This window comes from Sceloporus occidentalis, unplaced genomic scaffold (assembly GCF_023333645.1).
Source record: "Sceloporus occidentalis isolate IW3139 unplaced genomic scaffold, rSceOcc1.0.p SCAF_50, whole genome shotgun sequence".
NCBI classification, from domain to species: Eukaryota; Metazoa; Chordata; class Lepidosauria; order Squamata; family Phrynosomatidae; genus Sceloporus; species Sceloporus occidentalis.
The window spans coordinates 3,729,531-3,749,238 of record NW_028317030.1 but is presented as its reverse complement, the minus strand read 5'-3'; the positions used below and the strand labels follow the sequence as shown (position 1 = coordinate 3,749,238).

At 40.5% G+C, this 19,708-nt stretch overlaps 1 protein-coding gene across 1 annotated transcript in view; it reads right to left on the bottom strand.

The window, feature by feature from the left end:
• Window positions 1–10,047, bottom strand: part of LOC149288666 (kinase non-catalytic C-lobe domain-containing protein 1-like) — a 50,500-nt gene extending 40,453 nt beyond the window's left edge. Inside the window, exon 1 of the mRNA XM_089491380.1 lies at window positions 9,954–10,047. Coding sequence (XP_089347506.1) covers window positions 9,954–10,047 — 94 coding nt within the window. The remainder of the gene's footprint in view (window positions 1–9,953) is intronic.
• Window positions 10,048–19,708: the final 9,661 nt, after the last annotated feature.

Sequence of the window (19,708 nt, the reverse complement as noted above, 5' to 3'; positions counted from 1 at the left end):
CCACATTGGTTTTCTCTTGTTCCTGACTCTTTTATTCCCATACGGTATGTACCTTTCACAGTGAGAATTTAAGATATTCTTAAAAATCTCCCATTGAGCGTCTGTACTCTTGTTTTTGAGGACATTTTCCCAATTTACAGTGTTAAGGGCTTCTCTTAGTTGATCAAACTTTGCCCTCCTAAAGTGCATAGTTCTTGTGGCTCCTCTAAGAGTTCCCTTATTGAAGGACAAGTTATAATGCATCATATTGTGATCACTATTTCCTAGATGTCCCCTGACCTGCACATTAGTTACTCTGTCAGGTCTGTTGGTTAATATTAAGTCCAGTAGGGCGCCCCCTCTGGTCGGGTCCTGTACCATTTGGGACAGATAATTATCCTTACTTATAGTCAGAAACCGGTTTCCTTTATGAGATTCACAGGTCTCGGTTTCCCAGTTTATGTTGGGATAGTTAAAGTCCCCCATAATAACCACCTCATTGTGATTAGCTGCCTTGTTTATTTGCTTTAATAATTGATCTTCTGCTGCTTCCATTATATTTGGTGGCTTATAGCAAACCCCGATCAGTATTTTATTATTTTTCTTTCCATATATTTCTACCCATAATGACTCCACATTATCATTTCCCTCACATATATTCTCCCGCAGTGTGGCCTTTAGGCTGGACTTTACATAAAGGCAAACTCCTCCCCCTTTTCGTTTTTTCCGATCCTTCCTGAATAGACTATACCCCTGTATGTTAACCGCCCAGTCATAGCTATCATCCAACCATGTCTCTGTTATACCCACTATGTCATAATTTTCTTCAGACATTATTAACTCCAGTTCGTCAGTTTTATTGGTCAGACTTCTGGCATTAGTAAGCATACAATTTAGAGGTGTATGGTTTTTTTCCCTATGAAGCCTATCCCTATTAACTATTCTAACCCCTCCCTCTGCTCCACCCCCAGGTACATTTATAAGCCCCAGCTCTCTATCTACACTATCTTCCCCTTCTATATTGTAGTTTCCCTCCCCCCCTTTCCCTAGTTTAAACACTCCTCCACCCTTCTGACCATCTTCTCCCCAAGCACAGCTGCACCCTCCCCATTGAGGTGCAGCCCGTCCCTACCGTAGAGCCTGTATCCGACAGAGAAGTCGGCCCAGTTCTCCATGAACCCAAACCCCTCCTTCCTACACCAGCTTCTGAGCCACTTGTTTAGCTGTACATATATGGGCTTTGTCATTAAGGGGTTAAGTTCACGTAGTCTCTCTACTGTATAGATTGTTTATATGTGAAACACTCTACAGAGCTGTTTGTATCCCCGGCTGCTGTATACCTACCAACTGTCCCTGTTTTTCGGCACTGTCCTGATGTTCCGCCAAGATTTTATATCGGCTCATTTTAAGTTATCTGGCAGGTGAGTTTACTTAGGTTGTAGATACTTATAGACCAAGTATTTTTGGACCTGAATCTAAGATGAGACCAAGGAGTGATTAACCATTTCCATATCATGGATGCGGATAATAAAGCCCTGTAGGACGTACCAGTATGTCCTGACTTTCATATAACAGCAGGGACATCATTAGTTTTTTGGTATTTTTTTCTTTTTAAGGTTTTTTTTCAGGGTTTTTTTACATACTAGAACTCAAAATGATTATAATTTTTTGGGCATTTTTCTATGATTTCAAATGAAAGCCCTATTTTGTTGTGGAATATTGGTGTATAATTTGTGCGGGTGCATCAAATACAGAAAGAGGGGAATCTTAATTGAACCCACATGTGGTAAAAATGGCAAAAACGTACGGTAAAAAGCTCTCCAAAAAAACATCTTTTTTGAGTAGAGTACAACCTTTACTCCTATCACTCTCAGCCATCATTAAGCCATCTGTTTAACCTGTACAGATCACCCAGACCTCATTAACTCATCCCCATCCAAGCCCCCATTTACCGGTGCTTCTGAGTCCCCGGTGTGTAGCTTGGGCAGCGTGTAGATGTCTACGCGATTCGCGTAGACAACTTCCGCTGCAGCCGGAAGGAGGTGCGGTTAGCAGCGGGGGTTATCTGCGTCCATCGCAGACCTTCCCCAGCTGTCAGTGAGGAGAGGTCTGGTGCGGGGTATGTTCGGTATGATACAAAAGTATTCTGCTTGGAAACTTTCCTATCTATATATTTCGCTCGGTAAATCCATTTAAAAAAAAAATATTTATTTATATAATTATTCATATAAACAAAGCAATGTAATTTTTAAAGTAGGCCTCTTGCAAACTGAGAAATGGATGTGGCAAAATAGCATATTTACCGGTAATCAATTTTCTGTATTTCAGCTTAAATATTTTGTTAAAACTTCACTTTATTTCAGGTTTATTAGCTGATTGAAACTGGTGTCTTTAGGTATCATTAGGAAGTCCTGCGACTGCTGTAGCCTCTTGGGGGCTAATAGTCAGTATGAAGATGTGTGGAGGCACAATAATGTTAAAAAATATATTTTTTTTATTACTAGTACCAAATTAAAAACTTTTTGTATTATTTTTATATATATATATATATATATATATATATATGTGTGTTTTTTCTTTTTAAATTGTTCTAGTCTTTTCATGATATAGCGTTTCAAGGTAGCTGTATTTTAGCCATTTTAGCTCTAGACAAACTTAAAAGAATGGATCAGTCTTAACCACCAGCCAGACACACTGACTAATGAAAGCCTATGGAGGAACGGACTTCATTAGCATTGCCGTAAAGCATCAGCTCAATGTGGTAATTGTGCTGGGAAACTCACCCAAAATATCACATGACTGACAACAATTGCAGCCTCCAGGTTTGCAGATAAAGGGAGTTTATTGGAGCAAAATTAGATAAAACCAGGTTTTTTTCATTCCGTCTGACATTACCGTATACAGCGCTGGGGGTTATGCCCATGGAGAAAACCAACCTTATTTTTTATTCATTGCTAAAGTGAAATATTTTTTTTTCAAATTGTATTGTGTATGTAAAAAAAAAAAAAAAAAAAAAAGTTGACCCTTTGTAATGGATAGGACTCAACTCACCTGCCCCATCATATATGCAGAGAGAATGAAAAAAGGACCCTTGAGAGAGAGAGAGAGAGACAAAATTTTAAATGTGCTTTATTTTTAGTTAAAGGAACACTCTAGCCATTAATTATTTTATTAAAACTGTACCTATGGCATGTGTTTTTTATTTTTCAGGTAATGTACTTCTTTTGAAGATATTTAGTGTTTATCTGTAGGAAGTTGAGATTTCCTCACCCAGCTTCATAATTCTGCGTGAACAGTTACAGATTATTATAAAATATAATCATGCATAACCTCAGAACATGAAGTTCAGATGCCTGCTTGTATGCTAGGTATACAGGGCAGGTTTTAATACATAAAGATTTCTTATTTTGAATTTTGAGCATCGTTACATTTCTTTATTTTTTCTGCAATGCTGCCATACTCCTATTTGGCCACTAGATGTCGCTCAAAGATTAAAAAATGTGTAATTTGTACCATTTATGCCCATGGGTCAGCTCTGCCCTCTATATGAAATTCTTTTGGCATCAGAACCTGATGAATTTATGGCAGAAAATGATATATATACCGGTATATATAATCCGTATGACATAATTTAATATCTCATGCAGAATTGTACTGATTTTTCTTTTGTAGGGATATAATGTGGGTTATTTAGGATTTCTTTTGCATACTACATTCCTCTTTTATAATATTGATGTCTGGATTGTGACCTATATATTCTATATATTATATCTACCCCACTTACATGGAATGTGCTTTAACACTAGAAGGTGAATATGAATTCTGGCCAGGGATACCATTTCCCCGCTGCATTTTAATATTGTTCTATGAAACTCTGGCGTCAAATATATTGTTGAATTAATGAGTAGAACATTGTTATCACTGTTTGTTATTTTTTGTGCAGTTTCACATTGACAAACGGTATATATCGCGATTTATAACCTAATTATAAAATATCACACCCCTGGCAGAAGAGAAAGATGGGTTACATCTTGAAACAGTATTAACCACAGAAAATAGTGAAATATTGCAGTTGAACCATTTTGAGTTTGTTTCACCTAAAATATTTTTTTTTTTTTTACCCCAAAAGGTCTGTAGGGCACTGTACTATATACAGGGCCAGACTGGCTAAGACTGGGCAGCCTAAGATGGGGAGGTAAGTGGAGAAACATGTTAACATGTGAAATTGTATGAATTCATGAAAATGATTGTTTAATATTGAATGAATATGAAGGGGGGGCTGAGGTAAGGGCATTGAGATGATGGGTAAATAAAGGGTAGGTGTAGAGATGATGAGAAGCAGGCCGGACTGGTTGGCCAGGATACCAGGAAATTAATCGGTAGGCAGCCTCTCTTGGGGCCGGTCTTGAGTAAGCATGAGTGTGTGTATGTGTGTTTGAGGGAGGGAGTGTTAGCGTGTGTATGTGTGTTTGAGGGAGGGAGTGTTAGCGTGTGTATGTGTGTTTGAGGGAGGGAGTGTTAGCGTGTGTATGTGTGTTTGTGGGAGGGAGTGTTAGCGTGTGTATGTGTGTTTGAGGGAGAGAGTGTTAGCGTGTGTATATGTGTTTGAGGGAGTGTTAGCGTGTGTATATGTGTTTGAGGGAGTGTTAGCGTGTGTATGTGTGTTTGTGGGAGGGAGTGTTAGCGTGTGTATGTGTGTTTGAGGGAGAGAGTGTTAGCGTGTGTATATGTGTTTGAGGGAGTGTTAGCGTGTGTATATGTGTTTGAGGGAGTGTTAGCGTGTGTATATGTGTTTGAGGGAGGGAGTGTTAGCGTGTGCATGTGTGTTTGAGGGAGGGAGTGTTAGCGTGTGTATGTGTGTTTGAGGGAGGGAGTGTTAGCGTGTGTATATGTGTTTGAGGGAGTGTTAGCGTGTGTATGTGTGTTTGAGGGAGGGAGTGTTAGCGTGTGTTTGAGGGAGAGAGTGTTAGCGTGTGTATATGTGTTTGAGGGAGTGTTAGCGTGTGTATATGTGTTTGAAGGAGGGAGTGTTAGCGTGTGTATGTGTGTTTGAGGGAGTGTTTGCATGTGTATGTGTGTTTGAGGGAGGGACTGTTAGCGTGTGTATGTAAGTTTGAGGGAGGGAGTGTTAGCGTGTGTATGTGTGTTTGAGGGAGGGAGTGTTAGCGTGTGTATGTGTGTTTGAGGGAGGGAGTGTTAGCGTGTGTATATGTGTTTGAGAGAGGGAGTGTTAGCGTGTGTATATGTGTTTGAGGGAGGGAGTGTTAGCGTGAGTATGTGTGTTTGAGGGAGGGAGTGTTAGCGTGTGTATGTGTGTTTGAGGGAGTGTTAGCGTGTGTATGTGTGAGGGAGTGTTAGCCTGTGTATGTGTGTTTGAGGGAGTGTTAGCATGTGTATGTGTGTTTGAGGGAGGGAGTGTTAGCGTGTGTATGTGTGTTTGAGGGAGGGAGTGTTAGCGTGTGTTTGAGGGAGGGAGTGTTAGCGTGTGTTTGAGGGAGGGAGTGTTAGCGTGTGTATGTGTGTTTGAGGGAGGGAGTGTTAGCGTGTGTATGTGTTTGAGGGAGGGAGTGTTAGCGTGTGTATGTGTGTTTGAGGGAGGGAGTGTTAGCGTGTGTATGTGTGTTTGAGGGAGTGTTAGCGTGTGTATGTGTGAGGGAGTGTTAGCCTGTGTATGTGTGTTTGAGGGAGTGTTAGCATGTGTATGTGTGTTTGAGGGAGGGAGTGTTAGCGTGTGTATGTGTGTTTGAGGGAGGGAGTGTTAGCGTGTGTTTGAGGGAGGGAGTGTTAGCGTGTGTATGTGTGTTTGAGGGAGGGAGTGTTAGCGTGTGTATGTGTTTGAGGGAGGGAGTGTTAGCGTGTGTATGTGTGTTTGAGGGAGGGAGTGTTAGCGTGTGTATGTGTGTTTGAGGGAGGGAGTGTTAGCATGTGTTTGAGGGAGGGAGTGTTAGCGTGTGTATGTGTGTTTGAGGGAGGGAGTGTTAGCATGTGTATGTGTGTTTGAGGGAGGGAGTGTTAGCGTGTGTATGTGTGTTTGAGGGAGGGAGTGTTAGCGTGTGTTTGAGGGAGGGAGTGTAAGCGTGTGTATGTGTGTTTGAGAGAGGGAGTGTTAGCGTGTGTATGTGTGTTTGAGGGAGTGTTAGCATGTGTATGTGTGTTTGAGGGAGGGAGTGTTAGCGTGTGTTTGAGGGAGGGAGTGTTAGCGTGTGTATGTGTGTTTGAGAGAGGGAGTGTTAGCGTGTGTATGTGTGTTTGAGGGAGTGTTAGCATGTGTATGTGTGTTTGAGGGAGGGAGTGTTAGCGTGTGTATGTGTGTTTGAGGGAGGGAGTGTTAGCGTGTGTTTGAGGGAGGGAGTGTTAGCGTGTGTATGTGTGTTTGAGGGAGGGAGTGTTAGCGTGTGTTTGAGGGAGGGAGTGTTAGCGTGTGTATGTGTGTTTTTCAGGGAGGGAGTGTTAGTGTGTGTATGTGGGTATTAGAGGCAGTGCTTTATCCTCTCCGCTCAGCTTAACTATCCAATAGCATCATTAAACTTATTCATCAATCTTTTTTTCAAAAATATATTATTAATTTTCTGTTTTTGATAACCAGATTGCCCTGTAGAGTTTTTTGCATTCCTTGTTCGAGATTTATACCAAATGCTTATACATATTAACGGGACGGTTTACTGTTCATGTCAGCCTCACAAAAAGAATACCTTAAAATGCATGATTAAAAGTAAATACTAAAACATAATACTTCCCTTATGAAGCTGCCTGCCTCCTCCATGGTCTGGTGATTCTCACGACTGATCGGCTGCCTACATGGAAAATAGCTGGGGTTTGGGCAAGGGGTCAAATGTGTACTGGGGGCCATTCTGCAGAGTTCCCCCCCATACATCTTCATGGGGTACACTATGTACCATAAAAACCAAACTACCACGTACAAAGTACCGCATCCACTACATTAATCTGTTTAAAATCTAATAATACCGTGTGTACATAGTATGTGGCAGGTGTGATCTTGGGCATTGTGTTTGCCATACAGTTTATAAATCGCTCCCTTTGTGTTTTAAGAGTGATTAATATATATAATAGAGTAAAAGTGGTTTATTTTTAACGGTAATTTATATCCTTTGTGGAGACCTATAATTTTTTTTCAGCATGAGCGCCTTTTTTTTTTTTTTTTTTATAGCACAAATTTTATTGCCGCAGCTTGAAAGACCTTAAGTGATCCAATTCTTAACTTTCTGACAGCCTATATATGTCTATCAGCAGATAGGAACAGCATGTTAATTTCTGTAGTAAGTCAGCTGCTGCTTTTTTGTCATCCGTGCTGAAGGGGGAATAGCACTCGTGAACTCTGTTAAATGATTTACAGCTTTTCAACATTACAAGAAGATACTTGATAAAAGGAGAAATGGGTTAGAGAAAAAAAAAATCCAAGGAATAAAAGGCGAGGGTCTGCAAGGTTAAATATTTCATATCTCCTTTTCAGCTCAGAGAAAAGTCAATGCAAAGAACTTAAGGCTTTACAGGACAAGTGTCCTAGGAGAGGGCGACCGGGGTCATTGGGGGCATATGAAGTATTATCATAGAAAACTGGATGGTCGTTGGTTCTCCTCAGTGATGATTTGGGCTGCACCTCCTATATAATGCAAAAGGTCTTCATGGTTAGTTATGCCCTAGGGGGCCTTGGCCAAAAACTTGAATTGAAACTCTAGTATCAATTGACTTTATTCCAGGGTTCCTAGAAGTAGCAGCAAACCCTTGGAACTTTCATAGAAACAAAGTGAGGCAACATAAGCGATCGTCTTTATACTTTGGCATGAAGAAAAATGTTAAATACAAGGATTGCCGTTCATATTCTCATCCTTTTTTCGCTTACCGGACTCCATATTTCAGTGATCACACTTGTCGTCACAAGCAGCAATGTACTTTGGGCTGGGGCAACAAGGTCCACGGAGGTGACAATTCCCTTTTGGAAAACTGGAGGGGGCACATCAGTCGATCAGACTGCCCCAATGTGCTCTGTGGGGTGGTCACAAGGGGATCTCCCCAGCCGGCCCATTTATACTATGAAGGAATATGCAATCCAGCTTTAAATGGAGCTGCACGCCTTTATGTCATGGAGCACTGGGTTATGATGTCATGGAGCATCGGGTTGTGATGTCCAACCTAGAGCTTCACAGCGAAGGCAGCTGCTTTGAACGAGGTAGCTGGGTGTGTTGCCCTGGGGCAAGCCTAGGGTAAGGCATACGTTAAACATGCTCTTTTTACTAAACCATTTCAACAGCCTTAAAAGATTTATCAGAATATTATCAGGTAATATTAAGATTCCGGGACAGAAATAAAAGAATTGCATAAATAAATGAAACATCAGACCGGCTCTATGTATTTAACAATAAGCAGTAAATTGCCATAATTTAATATGACCAGTGACAATACACCAGGCAATTTATAATCCAATCCGTTTCACTTAATAAACTGAGATGCTTTCGTTTCATCCTTAGAAATTAATCACACGTTAAATATCATTTGGGGGATTTAAAACGAGCATCTGTTTATCGGGCAAGATGGTCTGAACACTAACTGCCTTCTCCTTAATGTAGCGCAACGTCCAAATAATAACGCCTTTGGTTAAGGAGGGGTGAACCACACACCGCGGATTATAGACGATAAGTCGTACCGAGCAGACATGGAATCTTAAAGATACAGTATACATGGTAATATCAGGCATGATGTACGTTTCCGTGATGCGTGCGTGTGACTTCATTCACGAAAAAGCACGGCCGTGTCCATTGATATACGCAACTACAGATTAGGTAGGGAGGCACAACTATGAAGATGGCGAAGGGAGTCTGTGCCAATCTAGTCTGCAATCTTCTTTTTCTGGGGCCACAATCACCGAAGGGAGTGCTGGATCTTTTTGTTCCCCCCTCCAAATAAGTGAATCACTCAAGTCTTCAAGGGGATGTAGGAGCCAAAAGGTCAACTAATATTCTCCACCAAAAAGTCATCAGTGGCCAGCGAATATCCTCAATCAAGCTAAAACAAAAGGGTGCTGTCACTACACAAAAAGTATATGGGACAGGGAAACAAAAAAAAAAAAGGCATATATGGCCCCAGCCCATGGCTGCTATTATGGAATCATCTTTGATCAACCATAGGCCAGGCCAGGTGAACCCCTAGAACGCCACTAGAGGTGAGCTCCCAGGTGGATCTAACCTGGGGCTCCATGAAGGCACCTCGGGCTTTTTGAGTCCTCAGCCTTAAAGCCAAAGATCGAGCTTTGGCTCTCTCACAGGTACTCACGTCCGAGAGACCGTGTGTTCCATCCCTTCTTTTTCCTGCATCCTTCACCTAATGCTTTCTAAATTGCCTGCCCTGACCTTTTTTTGACGATACTTACCAATTGTCTTACCGGACTACTCGCAAATCCCGTTTGTGATGACAAAACATCCAAACAAACCTCTGGCTCTGGACCTCTTAACGTTGATGGAACACACTAATATTGAGTGTATCCCAACACTAAAGATACGTAGCAGTGCTATACACGGGTTGTCTTTATATCTAAATAAAAAAAACAAATCTTTGTCCAAATGGGAACATAAATAAATTCATCAGGCGTATTTTTAATTAAGTCCTACAGAATACCATTCTTGCTGTTTTTGAGCTCATTTCGCATAAGGAGTCTAATAGGCGGAGATGTTTGTTTAGTCCAACACAACCAAAAAGTTGTTACAAAATCCGCCATAAGAACATAATGCGATCCGACAGAATTATATCCGAGCAGTACGGACGCCAATATTCTATCCTTATAAATCACGTTGATCTGGATTATCCTGGCAGAATCGCTTGGCCCCTTTGCCATTATTAAACGCTTTTGACACAATAACATTTTATTTAGTAATGCGGACTGACCTTTCATATCTATTCTACAATTAATTTTCATAAGCGCATCTTCACTCACTTCTAAAAAGTGCTTTAGAAAAATGTACCGAGTGGTAAATCCACGCGGAGCCGGCTCTGAAAGAACCATTTATCACAATCGCTCTGTCCCTGCTGATTAATACAACGACGGCTGATTTCCATGGCTCTAGTTTATCAGATAAAGCCTGATGTATCTCATCTCATATCTGCCCCTGTTGTGCAAACACATAACTTTCTATCACTCATGATAAAAACCCGTTGGTAGCTATAGCCTCAATAATAAATGAAAAGGTATATGCTGTTAGTCATCATCCGTACGTGGAGGCGAAATAAAGAAGTAGACATTCAGCTCATGTGTTAAAGGGATAACAACGCCAGCTGACTTCTGTCTTTTATGTTGGGTTTCATCTTGGAAACTGATCCTCGAGGCTAAAGAAAGCAAATAAAAGTACCGGGACTAGAGCGACCCTTTAATTTGGTGATTTCAATGAAAATGGATTTAATGTGTGGGATCAATGAATGCTTTTATTCCGGCGTTCATTGTACAATATGGTGGGCATGTGCAAATAGGGTAAAATACATGCAGATATGGTTTGGGTGCTTAAAACTGGTGTTTTATTACTTTAACACGCGTTCTTTAAACCTGAAATACATTTCTTTAGCGAAGCCGAATTCCTCATTCAGATGTTTTTTGCACTATTGATTGGTTGCTTGAAGCAGCCAATCAGTCGTAAGAATGCTCTCCCATTGAAATCAATGGCAGTGCTTTTTGTAAGTGCACATGGCGGGTCTCTATACCCCCATTGGGATGCTTGCCGATCCAGCGCTGGAGCTGGTTAGAGATAAGTATATTGTGTGTTCCTGGGGGGGCACCATGAAAATGTAAAGAAACCACTCAGCTATCATATGCTTTAAAGCAGGGGCGTCCAACATGCAGCCCTCCAGCTGTTGCAGGACTACATCTCCCATACTCCTCAGCCAGACCCTTAGCTGAAAGAGCATTATGGGAGATGTAGTCCTGCAGCAGATGGAGGGCCGCACGTTGGACGCCCCCGCTTTAAAGTGTATATAATGGTTGGAGTGTCCCTTTAAGTTATGAACTCTAGTTAAACACCATTGACTTCATTCCTCCATCATCAATGTTGCATTATATTGATGTGACCACCAGGTGGCGCTAGAGGTTAGCATTTGAGCTCATTGTGTCATGTTAATGAATTATATTTAAATTCTTAACATTTTTATGGATGCAGCCACTGTGCCAAAGAGTGCCTTTTTTCTGCATATTCCATGGTTGAACATCTGTCTCATCATCTTTTATAATTTAGTAAATATTGATACCTGTCTCTCTCTGCTGGGATATTTATTTGCAATTATAAATTTTTTTTTTTTCCTTTAAAAAAGCTTCTAAATACATTACAATTGTGAATAAAAAGAAAAAAAATAGTAACCATCCAATTTTTTTTTAAAAATAAACATGCACAATGTTGTTAAAAAAAAATAATTTCAGGAATTCAATGGGAAAAAAAACCAACATTTAACACTTTCTTATCCAGTAGAGGTACTGCATACACGCCCTTTCTTTTTAAAATTTGAGTTAGATGTTCCTTTTTAATCCAGAATGGTAAGTGATAGCATTTAATGTACCTAACAACTAAATTTTGATTTGTATGTTTTTCAGATCATCTTGATTAATACGGAGAAGCTACTCTGGCTCCTCCGAGCTTGTCATGGAACAGTGCTGTAAATCAAAAATCCATTATTATTTCTGTTACTCTTCTACAGGATAGCCAATGTACCACGTTTGAATAATTCCTGCAAGCAACTGAAAAAGAGGCAGGAAATATCAAATGTGACCCCTGTGCTATTGATTAAATTGCTAAAAAAAAGATAATAACATATTGATTACTAGACTTGTGCATTCATATAGGGGCGAACATGAAAATGACCGATAGACTCTCTCGCGTGGCCCTTTAACTCCTGATGGCGGATCTTGGCTTGAGGAGACCATGGTCTCCCCGCTTCAAGAGTTAAAGGTCCGTATAAGCGACTCTATTGGTCGTTCTACGGACCTTTAACTCTTGGAGCGGGGAGATCAGTGGTCTCCCCCGGCCAAGTTGCGGCACCAGGGTTTTAAAGGTCTGTACGAGCGACTCCATTGGTTGCCGGCAGGGGGCTCGTCTGCCATCAACCAATGAAGTGCATGTGCACACAAATAAAGTAGGTCTCTATTTATATATATCACTTATTTTAATGTGTAAATATCATTACATTGATGAAAGGCAACACAGAATTCTACGCATTAAATGTAAATTATTATCGGCAAGCAAGTTGTTGGTAGATATCATCTTGTAATCTTGTCGCTCACATTGTTTGGTGGGAAGCAATACATCTTTCAAGGAAGGTGACCCTTTAATATTATATTTGGCTACCATAGGATCTGTTTAATCTGATTAAAAAAGAAAAGACATTGGGATAAGGTGTGCTGGAAAGATACTTATTGATGTTGGGTTTAAGAGTCTCTCCCGCAGACTGCCTTGTGTTAGTAGAAGTCTTATCTTTAAATTTCCATGGATAATTTTCTACACAAATCTATTTCATAAAATAATGTTTAAAGGTTATGGTCAATAACTCTGAAATAATTAAAAATATGTTTAAATTTACTTTGCCTCATTTTTTAAGGCAGTATGCAGATGTCCAATGGTCTGGAAAGCTACCTATAGAATTATTATATTCCCCGACCTGAATATCAATAAAATGATCCATATTAAATGCTACATAAAGGTCTATTTCAGAAATGAATCCAAAAGAGGCTCTTTTAACCCTTGTTTACTGTGACCAGGGGAAGCATTTCATCTTCAGACTATGAAAGCTTTATCAGACCTTGAAGATGCCTGTGAGGAACAAACTTGTTGATTTTTAGTTAATGTTTGTATTACAGCACTCTTGCTGTTCTACATCCAGCTGCCTATATTGTGACCTAGGCCGACTAGATCCAGGGGGTAGTCCCTCTTCGGCATTAGGCCCTCTGGTGTATCGCTTCTACATTGGCCGGTTACAAGGGAGATCTCTGATCTCCGTAATTGGCTCGTTTACACTATAGATGTTTTGCTGATCTAGTAAAGCCTCATTAGACTGCATTCAAAGGCACTGCGTACATTTAAGTCACGGATGTGCCAGGATATGACGTCCACGGTCAAGATGGCGGCCAGTGAAAGGGCTGCTTGGGGTGCTTTCCTGGGACAAGTCGGTGGAGTCCCAATGTCAACGCATATTCCACCCATGGGACACTCCATACGTTCTGCTCATGCATGCACATTGGGTGATATGATCAGTATTCATCCAAAGCTGCCAACAGTCCCAATAAATAGGAAGGTTGCCGGAACAGCAATCAAACCTAGCACATTCAGGACTGTTGGCACCTATGCTATAAACTGTCTCAGTTAGAAAAAAAAGTTAATAAACGGTTAAATTTGAAAAGTTCATGTTTAGTTTTGCACATCCAGAATAACGACAACCTAATCCAGGAGAAACAGAACTTGTGACCAGAAACACAAAGACAAGTAACTGCCAAACAAGAGAATCAACATTCAAGTCAACAACTTAATCTTCGGGGAAGACGGATACAATGATTCCCTCTGGCATGATCTCCATGACTGTGAAAGAAAATGCAGGTTTATTAAGAAAACTTCACTATAACGTTATTTCTTTTCCATTTGTCACTTAAAGTGTCCTTGGCACACAGTCTTAGTGATACCGAATGGATACACTCATTGGGTGACTCTGATCCTAGTATCTCTAATATTCTCTACCAATGCGTATTAAAAAAAAAAAAAAGTCTGGAAAAAGTACAACAGTTCTTAAAAAAATGTAAAAATAAAAATAAAAGACACTGAAAATATCGGATCTGCAAAAACAGATAATAAATAATTCGATATTATGCTTCACAAGGCAACTTGCTGTAAAGTCAATCAAATTTGAAATAGTGATTTGTGATGAATTCTATGTCACTGTAAATAAACTGCCGGAGATAAAATACATTTGTATAAACTGTATGAAGCTCTTCGTCAAAGAAAGAAACGGAACGTTTTTAATAAAATGCTTTGGCACGGCTTAGTTCATTGATTGAAGCTTTTTGATTTGGTTTGATAATTGCTATATTTGATTTGGAGATAGTTAGATTAAAAAAAAAGACCTTAGGATAAGGTGTACCGGGGAGATACATATTGGCGTTGGGTTTAACGGCCTCTCCCGCAGACTGTCTTGGTAGAAGTCTTATCTTTTAATTTCCATTAATAATTTTCTGCACAAATCATACATAATAGGCTTGAGATGGACTCACTGATGATAGACAACTGCTCAATAGCCTGTTCTAGGGGGCATCCCTACTCAGGAACATCTCAGGGTTCTACTCAAGTTTTAGCTCTCTTGTCTTATTATAGAAGGAACATTTCCATCAACATATCAGTATAATTCTGCCACAGGGGCACTCCAATAATGTGAGGCAGATTTCCTATGCGAGAGGGAACCAACGACCCCAACCTAGTATTTCATGGCATTTCAACCATTAGGGGTCTTTTGGGCCCATCCCAAGCAAAATGGTGACTCCAGACGTGGACCTCCTTTCTCTCTTGTGCCTAGTGGGATATCAACTGGGCCCTACTGGCAAGGGCCACAAAGTCTGGTGCATAAATTCAATGTGCAAATGAAAATATCACATTGTGATGTTCAAGAGACTCTGTCAACTAAAGGAAGAATTTCATCAGAAGGCTGAAACCCTATGTTAAGAAAAAAAACTAAAACATGTCTCAGGCTTTGTCTCAGAAGATGCCCGTGAGGAACAAACTTGTTAATTATTCCTTAATGTTTGTATTAAAGATACCAAAGCTTAAAAAAAAATGTTCTACACCCAGAAACATATAGTTCTAGTTTTGTCAGACCCTTCGAATGTATGGACTGTAATAATAATAATAATAATAATAATTATTAATAATAGTAATAAGGGTTATCTACTATAATACATCACTGGTACAAAAATGAATCATAAAAATAAACAGAGGTCACAGTCAACACCTTGCGGACCTCTCCGTATCTCCACCGATCTGGCAGGCCCATTAAGAAATATTTAATGACGTTAGGGATACATTTCAACATCTCCATCCATTATTTCCCCTGAAACGATAACCTGCAGTTAACCCAACCATCAGTCACACATTTTTATTTATTTTTTTTGTTCAGAACTGTTTTTGAGACGCTTTGAGAACAGCCAGCGGCAAACATTGCTTTAGGAGACAGAATATCCTTAGAGGGCGAAATTCTGCTTCTAGCAACACTAGAGACTTCACGGAGGTCAGCCTCCTACTTTCCAGCGCTTTATTGTCCCGAAGAGATCGTGCCCTCCTTAATCGTTTTCACCACATATTATATTGTCCTTATTTCATCCTAATCAAAAAATTATTGTTTTTTCATTGAGAGGGTGGTGGACAAGTAGAACAGCCTCCCGGTGGAAGTGTTAGAGGGTCAAACTCGGAGAGTTCCCAGGTATGGATATATATGAGATCTATATAATATGGAAACTATTGTTGTAGTTTAATATTAACCCCTTCATAACAAAGCCCGTACATGTACGGGCACACAATGCATCGTTTTTAATGGGTTTAAGGACCACCCATTGTCCCTAAGGGGATAAACATATTCAGCACTGGGATATTCCATGACGGCCAACATTGTGATCCCCAACGAAGCCTGGGAGAACTTACGACGATGGTCCGGTTGAGCTGGAAGAGGGCATCAAACACTTGATGGGGATAGGGGCACCTAGCCCTGGGAATTATGGGAGTTACAGTTCATTCGACAAATAGTGGTGCGGCCACCCGATCCTTTGTCGAGACTTTTAACCGTTTCCTTTAACATTTAACGTTGGACTTGGTTTTCTATTAGCGTTTGTTAAGAAATGTAGCTTTCCCTGATACGCCGTTTGGCAAAAAACAAAACAAAACCTTCATTGCCACAAGACAAGCTTCCTATATGAGTTGTCTTTAGCAAGATGGATTCATTTTGGTGTGTGGGTAAAATTATATTATATGGACGAGCTGTCAGCGTAATAAATGACGGTATATAGTTTACTAGTTTAGTCGGTGACTCTGGGGCATTCGAGTCCAAGAAGCTGCTTCCGCAATGTCATTTTAGTCAAAATTACCCCTGCGTGTTTTGCTTCATTCAATTTCTCTCCAGGTTCCAAAATGGGTTTATCCTTCATTCTTCTGCGATTTCTCATCCTTTTCTTGAAAAACATATTAGCAGCCGGTAACCTTTACGTCACTTGATCACAATGCATTACTGACCCCCAAGTGGGTTAATTAAGGGTTAAAAATATGTTCCTTTATCCATTTTTTGGTTGGTAGGGGATACTTTAGTTAAATATTTGTTGCACGCCATTTTCTACCCACGATAACATCCATCTCGGCCCCTGTCATAATTATGATTAGGTCGGTAGCGTTCCTTATTGATCACAATGTATTGTTTCTATGGCAACCTTATTCAACGCAACAGGACAGCTGGTACCTACACTTTGTGCGATGAGATTAGAACTGAGACAATTCCAGTCGAGTTCTTTTTATTTGCGCCGTAATCAAATACCTTTTTATTGTAGATATTACCAATCGCGTTCACGCCATGGGAAAGCGTGGTGAAGCCGTGTATCGTCCCGTGACATTCAATGATACCATCTCATTGCGATGTGCAGTTCTGGATCCGCTTGCCTTTAGAACCTTATCAGAGCCGGATATATTCCCGAAAGAGCCTTATGGCTTTATAGGTTTACAGCAGTCAGCAAACACATGTTCGGATTCTGTATGTACACGCGTGTATATAACACATATTTACATATAATAATAATAATGTCGTTGTATCTACACGTGTATTTGATATTATATGCACACATGCCTTTTACTCCTGTTGAACAGTGATGTCGTGCGGAAATACCTACCCTGGGGTTATTGAGGGCAGCGTAAAGTGAGTTAAGTGAATTATTGGGGGGTACCTGGCCCCCTGGGTGGTGGTGCCGGGGTGTATTTCCCATATATCGGGGATTCAGGGCAGTTCCCTTCAAATCCGCGTTATATTTAATGTGACCATACCAGGGAACTTTCTAACGAGCCATCGTTGAGTCACGTGAAATATTAACCCTTTAATAAACCATTGTGACGATTCTATTGTTGTAAAGCGAATGGCTCTAATAATGGCTCCTAATGGTCTAAAACTTGTCAGGAGGTCTGTAAGTCACCAGGATTTAAACGGGGATTTTACTGCGATATATCTGCGAGAAAAACACTAATTGAGACGTTCAAGTATCATGAAATCACAGCAGAACGTGTAGAGGTCAGCTCCCGAACGTGTGACCTTGAGGATTCGGCCGCTCTTTCTTAAATTGGGCTTAAAAGGCTGCGACTCGAGGCGAACCCTGACAGCTCCCAGATGTGCTCAATTCCCTACGACCCCAAAATGATCTTTCTCAATGTACATGAATATTTTTGTGAGTTAGGCCAATTTCCGGTAGGCCATCGGCCCCCAGTGCCGCATACTTACCCTCAATGTTGCTCCAGTGTCCACCCCACAGTGACAAATTTATGTTTGCCCCAGCCATCTACGTCCACCATCTTGGGTTTTTTTTGTTGGCTAATTTGGCAAAGGTTGCTACTTTTTACTTATTATGTGTATAGGTCCTGTAATATATATTTATTTCTCCTGTAAAAGCCAGTAATGAATAATATTGAAGTTGATGTATAACATGCAGTAAAAGAAGGGTTAATTGTTCTACTACTACAGCCAGAGTATGGCAAGAAAAAGGTGAATGGAAGTAAAATAGAGCCAGCAATAAAATTCACCGATAGAAATTTTATGAAGCCTGAAGGTTTTCAAGAGAAAAAAAAAAAAAGCATCAGTGATCTCATAAAATAATGTATGCAGTAACCTTGGAAAAATGCTTGGAGGGCAAAAAATTAAAATTTTCTCTGCGTTTTTAGGCTACTTGTAATGACTTCACTGGTTGTGATTATGGAAAGGTCCTGATACAAAATGACAATGTTCAGAGGACAGAATCAACAATAGCCTTAACCCTTCACGAGCTAGAAGCAGAATAAAAGGAAACCATTTGGCATTGCATGGGTTAAACCTAATGCCCTGCCTTAATCAAAGAAATACTCATTTTTTTATTTTTATTTTTTTACGCTTGGACACCTTGGGAAACAAGCACCGTACACGAGAGACGATCGCCATAAACAGCAATCCGCTCCATTCAGCTGCCGCAGACAATTTGCGAGACGACATTTCTCTGGCTATTTACAATGCAGAGGGGGTCACGGCGCGCGCATGCTGGGGGACGCTGCTCGACAAGCGGAAATAATGATGTATAGATCGTAGAATCACCGCTTCCGTCATCAGTATTGTCATTTGCTAAACAGGTTGTATAGCTCAGTATCGGCCACGACTCCGCGCCGCAAAATACATAGTTACATAGTATAGTTACATAGTTACATAGTTACATAGTATAGTTACATAGTTACATAGTTACATAGTATAGTTACATAGTATAGTTACATAGTTACATAGTATAGTTACATAGTTACATTGTTACATAGTATAGTTACATAGTTACATAGGCTGAAAAAAGACATGCGTCCATCAAGTTCAGCCTTTCCTATATCTGTTAATTTGTTGCTGTTGATCCAACATGGACCAAATGCTGTAAGCAAGACACTTTGGGGCCTCTTCACTAAAGGGAGAGTTCACAGGAGAATTGTGTTTAGCTTCTTGCCTTCACTATACAATAGAAAGGTCCTATCCCAGGAGATCTTGGTGGCCCTGTGTTATCACTGGCATGTTTTGGCCCTTCATAATGAAAAACAAAATGAGTCCAAACCATAACTCTCTTGCAAGCTCCCCAAGTGAATATGCCCCACTGTCACAAAAATATGAAATTATAAGTACTATGCTTAGTATCGTCACATATCAAATGTGGGCCAAAAAACAAAAAAGGGAGGCAAAACCGCCAGATGTAGAGTGTTTTACCTTCATGGGACTCATCAGTAGAGTCTAGCTGGCACTCCACAAGGGACAAGAGAGCAAGGAGTTCCATGTCTGGACTCACCTTTACACTCACTGGGTTCTTAGATCTCTTGTCAAGAGGAAAATTTGCCTCCAATTTGCCTCTGGACTGTCCTTGTGGTAGGATCAGAATGAGATTTTTCATCTGTGATGGTGCAAGAGAGCTAAGGCTTGGGGTACATCCAAGCGGGGGACTGGCTGCGGCTGTCTGTCCTCTAGGAGTTTATCTTGGCCCTCTTAGGGCCAACCACAAGTGTAAAGGTGAGTCCAGACATGGATCTCCTTGCTCTCATGTGTTTAGTGGGATGCCAGCTGAAATGTCCCTGCATTTCAGTTCTGGGCTGCCCTCGGGGCAGAATCGGGCTCATGTAGTCAAGGTTTTTCCTGTGTAACGGCACAAGGCAGTTAAAACTTGAGTTTCCCCCAAGTGTGGGCAATTGCGGGAATCTTTCATACACGTATAGAAATAAACAGTAGATCATACTATATGGTTATAACGGTTCTCTCCCTAGCATTCTTCCTCCTACATAAATCTCATTATATTTTTTTGTTAAATAATGGCTTTCAATTTTTAGTTCTGGGCTTATTTTCTAGGCATCTCTAGATATCTCTAGATATATATAATTAATGGCTGCTCGTAGTGGACATCAGTATTGTATTGTTGACCACATACTCCATCCCAGCCTGGGTGCAGAAGCTCATGGCCGGCGTCTTTTGGCGC